Below are 7,604 nucleotides of genomic sequence, written 5' to 3'. Positions count from 1 at the left end.
ATTTCTAAAATCAGAAAAAAATAGAATAAAGAAAGAAAGAATTACATAAACATGTATCTTGGTTCGATTTTTATGTTCAATAAAAATTTACATCTAATTTCTACTACAATTATGGTAGAATTTTAACCATAATCAAACTTATTACATGCACCAATTACAACCTACCAGCTGCAATTTTCATTGTCCTTGTGTCTTTATGCGGTCTTTTCTCCATCTTGATGCTGCTAAGTGTTCAATTTAATTTTCTGCTTTATCCTTGTGATGATCATACAATGATTTCCTTAACAATGCAGAATTTTCTCTCTTGGCATCATAGTTGTAAGAACCGGACCGGACTGGCCGGTTTGATCGAAAAACCGGTGAACCGGACCCATAACCGGTCCGGTTGAGTGATGTAACTGGATAAGGAAGAGAGCCATTTCGAACTGGGTTGAACCGGCCGATTTTGATGAAAATCAGAAAACCGGCGGTTTCTAGTTAACCGACCAGTTCGGAAATGTTTTTTTTTTATTCCTTTTCCAAAACGACGTCGTTTTGGTTTAATTTTTTTTTAAAAAAAAGAAAAGCCCTACGGGCTACCAATCCCTACCCCCACCCCAGTTTCCACTATCCCCTTCTCCCTCCAACCCTAATGGCGCCTAAGCCTAACCCTATCAGCCCTCCGCCTCACCTCACTCACCCAGCCCCTAGCCACCAGCCGCCCACCGTCATCCTCTTCGTCTCACCGCCGGTCTGAACTCTGAAGGAACCAACTCAACCAAGGGAGTAGGAACAGGACAGATACAAACCCGCCACCCACAAACTCGCCGTTACCGTGAACTCGCCGTTGCTGCGCCGTCGAACTCGCCGTTGCCGCGCCGTCGCCCTTGCCCTTGCTGCGCTGTCGAACTCGCCGTTGCCTCGCCCTTCTGCTCTGTGACTCTGTCAAACAGGTAAGCTCCAGTTCTATAATCTGCTTCTGCTCTGTTCTGCACTTGAAGTTTAATGATTGTTCTGTGAAATGCATTACACCCGCTCTGTTCTGCATTGCACTTGTAAGTTGTAAACTTACTTTTTTTCTGCACTTCTTGCTGACTTGCTGTTACAGTGTTATGAATATGCTTGTTGAAATTGTTAAGCTGAATATCCATGTTGAAAGCTTGAATCTTTTTCTGTTATGAATTATGTTGTTTTGTTGATTTGTTCTGTGTTTTACATGCTTGTTAAAAACTTGAAAATTTGTTGTTTTGTTGATTTGTATTGGAAATATGAAATATGAATTATATGCTTGATTTGAATCTATGAAATATGAATATGCTTGTCTTGCTGAATAGGGAATTTAACTATTTAAGATTGCTTGTTGACTAATGTTTGTCTAGGTCTCTAGGATGAATATGCTTGTGCTGTGAATTTAACTATTTAAGCATTTAAGGTTGCTGTCTTGCTGAATAGGGAATATGAACTAGGGAATTTAAGATTGCTATTATTTTATAATTTTGCGGTTTTGCTATTCCATATTCTTTTAGAATGGCTTCTGCGAATACACCATCAGAAACACCATCTTCGCAAGAACAAGGATCAACTCCTGATGCATCAATCGGAACCCAAAAAACAATAATAGAGCAAATACCGATCCTACATGGGGTCATTGTAAACAAGTTGTGGAGTCTGGAAAAACAATTCTGCTATGCATATATTGTGAGAAGCTTATTAGGGGTGGAGGAATTCATCGGTTTAAGCTTCATTTGGATGGAAAAGGAGGAGATGTTGAGTCTTGTCGAAAGGTGCCAGCTGCAGTGAGACACCAATTCCATGAAAGTATTGAAGAGCTTCGAAGCAAGAAAAGAAAAACTCAAGAACAGTATGCCGAAAGTTATAATGCTTGTGATGATGTTGAAAGAGAATTTGACGAGATCGAACGTAATGAGATGCAACAACAACAAACATCCAGGGTTCCAACACCTATCTCTAGAAAAGGAAAACAAGTCAAATGTTTACTATCCTATTTTCCATTGGCAACAACACTCGGAGCTCAACCAACTATCAAAAGCATTCTTCAAAGAAAAGAAATTGTGGAGAAGTGTGATATTGCTATTGCGAAATGGATGGTGGATGCCTCTGTTCCATATTGCTATCTTGATTTGTGAAACATTATCTATAATGCTAGATCAATTGGATTTGGAAGATGATCGGGAGGATGATGGAGCTAATAATTCTGTGGAAAATGCAAATCAAAATGAAACCAATCAGGATGTAGCTCCACATTTGTCAGATGAAGAGCAACTTGCCGACTTCGAAATCACTCCTTGAATTTAGTTTATGAATTGTTATCCATATTGTGTTTAATTAAGATACTAATGTACTAGTACTAACTACTTTCATGTTTATCTTTGTATTAGTTATATTTAGACTTTGAAACTTGGTTATTTTGTTGGTGAAGAACTAACGATATGTATTTTGAATTTATTAAGTTTATGACTATTTTTAGTATTTTATATTTTTTATTCATGTGAAATCGGTTATCGGTTCAACCAGCGATTTATCGGTTGAACCAATAAACCAGTGAACTAATAACCTGACCGGTTCGATCACCGGTCTAGTTCTTACCACTATGCTTGGCCTCATAGTTCTGATTTTGCATGTCATTTTCATTTGGGCTGCAACTTTGATATCGTGCATGGTGGAATATTTAGTTGATGCTTCCTTGATATGGGCTAAATGTTGTGTCACATGATTTTGGGTCTTCATTAACAAACTCATCAAACTACTTTTGCGCTTTTAAATCAATAAAATGTTTCTCATTATATTAGCATACTAAAATTAATTCTAAACTCAACAATTCACTCCCTGTATTCTATTATCACTACATTGAATTTTCTTGCAGTAAGTAAATAATGTTGGTAAAGAAAAAGTGATAAGTTAAAAAGAGAATTTAACGATGATGATAATAAAAAGAGTAAATCATAAAAAAATATTTTTGAATTATTAAATTGTTGATAAGAGTATCCTCCAAATTTGTTAACGACAAAAATACTTTTAGAATATCTTAAAATGAGACTAAAATAACTAAATAATATAAATATTTTATTTATAAGTGGCACAATTTTTTGTATTGACTAAATTATTTATGTATTTGATCTAAAATTTTATAAAAATGTTTAAATAACTATTTGAAATCTGCATGAAAAACCAAACCAAATTTCAATCTTTAGATTTTTTATTTTTTAAAAAATATTTTTGGCTATGTACAGAAAAATTGCAAGACAACACTTAGCATAATCACTAAAATTTAAAAAGAAAATATCCCATTTTTCCAATGCGCTCACAAAAAATACATAAAAATTTGATCCCTAAAAATTGTTAGCATTTAACAACTAATGATAATTTGGTTAATTATTTTTGGTCAATTAACTATTCTAATTCACTGCATTGTGAAAAGGATAGAGATTTCATTCTATTACCATTAGATCAAAGTTTCTTGAGCTAACACGGTCCAATGTCAAAAGTTTCGTAAGAGAATTAGCTATTAGCTTTTGAAAGGTGCCAAGTGAATTATGTATACATTTTGCTGACTGATTTGTAGTTAAATGAAGAAACTGACAATGGAATCCAAGTTAGAAGGCAAATGTGAGGGTGTATATTCATGTCTTGTAACAAGTTGTAAGAAGATGGCCCAAAAATCACATAGAAGGGAAAAACTTGTCCAGATTGAAGGGCAGAGAGTAAAACGCAGCACTCCTTGCATCTTTCTGGAATGAAATGAACCTGTCCCACCACTGCATGCCACTGTCTTTGCGGGTTTGGCCGTCTTTCTTGCGCAACGTGGCATCTAACAACAGCGCCAATGAACCACCAACAAATGCTTTTGATGACATTGACACATTGATCATGTCATTGAACTGCAAAAATAAAGAGAAAAATAAAAGATGAGAATGCACTTTCAAGCAATAACAAAAAGAGAGCTAGAATGAAAGAGTGAAGTTGGGTTACCCATCTAGCATGAGTGTGTACAGGACCATGGAGCTTAAATGCTGTGTACTCATGGAAGTATTGTGGTACGGAGAATCCCATGAAAATAGAGAACCCCAAGATGAATTTGGTTCTAAAACTGTTTAGATTACAAAACTGAAGGAAGCTGAGGCCAGCAGAACCTGTTTTGTGGGGGAAAAGAAAAGAAAAAGGTTAATAAATTATAATTGAATGGATTATGATAAGAAAAATCCAGCTTCTTAAGATGATCATTCATACCAACATAAGCAAAGAAAAGGCAATATAAGGAAGGAAATATTGGTGCTGGGATTGAAGCAAACACAGCTCCAAATTTTCCTGCATATATTAGGAGTTCAGAGAGTACAAATGTTAACCAACGAGAAAGTTTACCTTAGAATTTTCTAGCATTTGTGAACTCACCAAATATGGAGAAAAAGATCATGTATCCAGATGATATCTGAACAGCCCTTCGGCTACCGTCTCGAGTCAAAGCTAACAGTCCAGTGTTCTCTCTGTGAAATGACAAAGATGATTCTTACAAGTTACAATCACTCATTTCATTACAGACCCTATCAAGAAAATGGTATCTCCAGTTCATGGAAGTTGGACTAAAATCTTACATGGAAACTGATGATCCATTCCCTGTCCCAAAGATCCCAGATAACAGAATTCCCACTCCCTGATACATAGAAAATAACCATCAATGATGATCATAACAAATGATGAAACTGACAAAAATCAAGAAAAAGAAGAAACCCAACAATGCATCATCAGTGTACAATTGACATTGATAATGCCGGTTTGGAAACAATTTATAATTGGTAATTTCATATTAAAGATAGGTACAAAAATTAGATGGGTAAAATGATAGATTCAGTTCATGATTTATGCTTACCTGCCAGCCAACACCGCGGCTAAGAACTGCCGGCGGGATAGGAGTTGCACTTGCATACCTTGAAACAGCAATGAAAGCACCTGTTGACTGTTGAACAATGAAACTTATGTGAGAAGCAGCCATTACTAAAGGCTATATAGCCTTTCATTTGTTAATTACAATAAGAATTGAGAACAGGTAGACTGGTGGAGTGTTCTGCTTATTAATGTACCAGATGAAACAGATTCTAGATAAAATTAGATGCAGGACAATATGCTATAACACAAGCAAAACAAGAAACAAACCTCTACTAGGGCAACAAGTGAAGCAGCCATCATAGCAAAAGCTTCTCCAGCATTAAATGTAGGAGCTCCCCATTGAAAAGGATATGGGACTCTAATCCTGATTGAGACATATTTTGTAAGTAACACCAGTAAAGGTGTTAACTAAATTCAATCTCACTTTTTTTTTTTCATTTAAGGATATCCGATTGGCAGAACAAGCTAAGGTTCAACAAGATAATCAGCATACTCCAAATTTTTGTAATTAGCAGAACTACAAGATTCTTACCAAGGAGCACCACTTATAATTCCAGCATGATCAGTTCTGCAAGAATTTTTTGTTGTGAGTGCTACCTTTCTGTAAGCTCCACTGACAGTTAGAATAAGAGCATAAACCCACACAACTGCAACCGTGAATACAACTGCAAAGCGATCAACAATACACCTTTCTCCTTTTATCACATGAGGAATGTACTGCAAAGACATGATGAATTTTACTAAGAAACATAATGTTTAAAATTTAACTTGAAGAGGAAGAAAAGAAAGGAAAGGGGAAGCAATAAATGGCTCAAGCAATTGGGCAAAGAATGAAATTAGCATCAGTACATTCAGAATCACCTGTGAAAATATTAGTAGGAAGAGAATTGCTGGCAGTCCAATCTCCACACATTTTGTAACCTAGAAATTTAGCAGCAAAAATGAACAGTGTGAATCACACCAATTATGATCATGTGTTGATAGCATAGTTACATAAAAGGTAATATGTTTTGGGACTAGAACGAATACTCGGTATGCGATAAGAAATATGTGAAATATTTTATATGTGAAAATTTTACATATGACGTTTGGGTACGCAGATACGTTAGTATGCGGTACTCGTGAATTGGTACGCCATACACTACCTAATTAGTGAATTCGTGTAACTATGGGTGATACTTGATAGTAGCAAATATGCATTACCTCAGGGAAACCCAACTCATAAAGTCCAAAGCCTGAGAGAGCAACCAAAGGAACAGCTGAGAGAGGGCTTAGAAACCTAAAACAATATATACATAGAAATTGTTACCAAAGTTATTTTAAGAGGCTGGAAAATGAGTGAACAACTGTCAGAAAGGATAAAGCCATAGGCCATAGTTATAAGTGTAAATGCAAATAAGGGTAAAATTGTTGTTAACAAATTAAATGGAGAATAGTATTAAGAACCAGGCCCTGTACTAAACAAGTATATTTGAAAACATCACATAACATATGAAACTAAAAGTATTCCTGGATAAAATCCAACCAACCTCACTACGTTGCGCCAAAGTCCACTGAAGCCAACAATAATTTGGAGAGTAGAAGCAACAATAAGAGCGCCCTGCGTTCCGCGCATTATCCTCTCGAATTTCTGCATAGCAACAAAGATTCTGACATTGTAATATAACAAAGGAAATGAAGAACAATTAAGCATGTCTGTGATGAAGCAACCTCCTTAGGATCGGCAATGGCGTCGTAGCGAGTAGCCAGAACGATTGAAATGGTGGTTGGCACAAAGGTATAGGATCCTCCTATAACTGCAGGGAGACGAGTCCCAAATAGAGTTTGGATATAAGTGTTTATGCCAGCCACAAACAAGAGAGTCTGAATCATTCTTGCTTTCTCTTCCTGTAGAAAGCACAACTGATTATTTTGAACATGACAACAAAATTGAGAATCAAATGAACGATGACTTACATTTCCTCCTCCCATTTGAGGAACTAGAGAGGCAGGTATTAGAACAGTTGTGCCAAGCATCACCACGTAATGTTGGAAACCAAGTAGTATAGCCTCCGCTTCATTAACAAAGAAAATTCTAGACTCAGTCAATGCATATTGAGAAATAAATGAATAAGCATCATCATCATCATCTATGAAAATATAAGGCAGTGAACCGACGCCATGGTGGAGGACTATTGCAGCAGTAAGAAACATTGGGGAGTTGATCTTTGACGGGAGGTGGCTGAGGCTGTTGTTGTTTTGGTGGTGGTGGTGCAGCTGCAGCCCCTTCTTCTGCCATTCTTCTTCTTAGCTTGATCAACTCAAATGGCAATAAACAAAACTAAATTTTTATTAAGGAAGCTGAAGGGGTGTGACACACACACCTTTCACCCTTTTTCAGTTATTTATTTAGCCGAGAATTGCTAAATGCTAACAAGTAACAACGTTTCATAATGGAAAGTTTATATGTCCCAATGTCCGGCGTGACAGCTATACATTAATTAGCAAATAATATTTTTGTTTATATAATACAATTATAAATATTTTATTCCACATTTTTTACAACTATTTATATTTTTATTTATTTTAATATATTTTCTCTTTGTTTTTATTATTTTGTAGCAATAAATTAATATGACGGAAGAATTATTTTTTATGGTGTATAGTCAAATTAGACTTGTTGATGTTATAAAATGAAAATAAATTTATGAAAATGCTAGAAAAGGGATTGATTCTTTCGTATT

At 35.8% G+C, this 7,604-nt stretch overlaps 1 protein-coding gene across 1 annotated transcript; it reads right to left on the bottom strand.

Moving 5' to 3' along the window:
- Positions 1 to 3,424: 3,424 nt before the first annotated feature.
- On the bottom strand, positions 3,425 to 7,283 carry LOC107488887 (nucleobase-ascorbate transporter 7). The gene is made up of 14 exons (XM_016109669.3): positions 7,039 to 7,283; positions 6,838 to 6,935; positions 6,592 to 6,768; positions 6,411 to 6,511; positions 6,085 to 6,160; positions 5,743 to 5,802; positions 5,414 to 5,598; positions 5,149 to 5,245; positions 4,865 to 4,951; positions 4,590 to 4,648; positions 4,390 to 4,481; positions 4,228 to 4,305; positions 3,970 to 4,130; positions 3,425 to 3,878 (listed from the first exon to the last, which is right to left on the bottom strand). The coding sequence occupies exons 1-14, from the start codon at positions 7,157 to 7,159 to the stop codon at positions 3,660 to 3,662; spliced, it is 1,611 nt and encodes a 536-aa protein (XP_015965155.1). The 5' UTR covers positions 7,160 to 7,283; the 3' UTR covers positions 3,425 to 3,659.
- Positions 7,284 to 7,604: the final 321 nt, after the last annotated feature.

This window comes from Arachis duranensis, chromosome 5 (genome assembly GCF_000817695.3).
Source record: "Arachis duranensis cultivar V14167 chromosome 5, aradu.V14167.gnm2.J7QH, whole genome shotgun sequence".
In the NCBI taxonomy this organism is placed as follows: Eukaryota; Viridiplantae; Streptophyta; class Magnoliopsida; order Fabales; family Fabaceae; genus Arachis; species Arachis duranensis.
Note: the sequence above shows the minus strand (reverse complement) of the source record. Positions and strands in the feature narration are given on the sequence as shown.

Coding starts and splice junctions, on each gene's coding strand:
- LOC107488887 (XM_016109669.3), bottom strand. CDS start 7,159: ATGGCAGAAGAAGGGGCTGCAGCTGCACCACCACCACCAAAACAACAA. Junction 5,246..5,413: donor ATTATAAGTGGTGCTCCTTG/GTAAGAATCTTG, acceptor TGTCTCAATCAG/GATTAGAGTCCCATATCCTT. Junction 4,482..4,589: donor AATGGATCATCAGTTTCCAT/GTAAGATTTTAG, acceptor GTCATTTCACAG/AGAGAACACTGGACTGTTAG.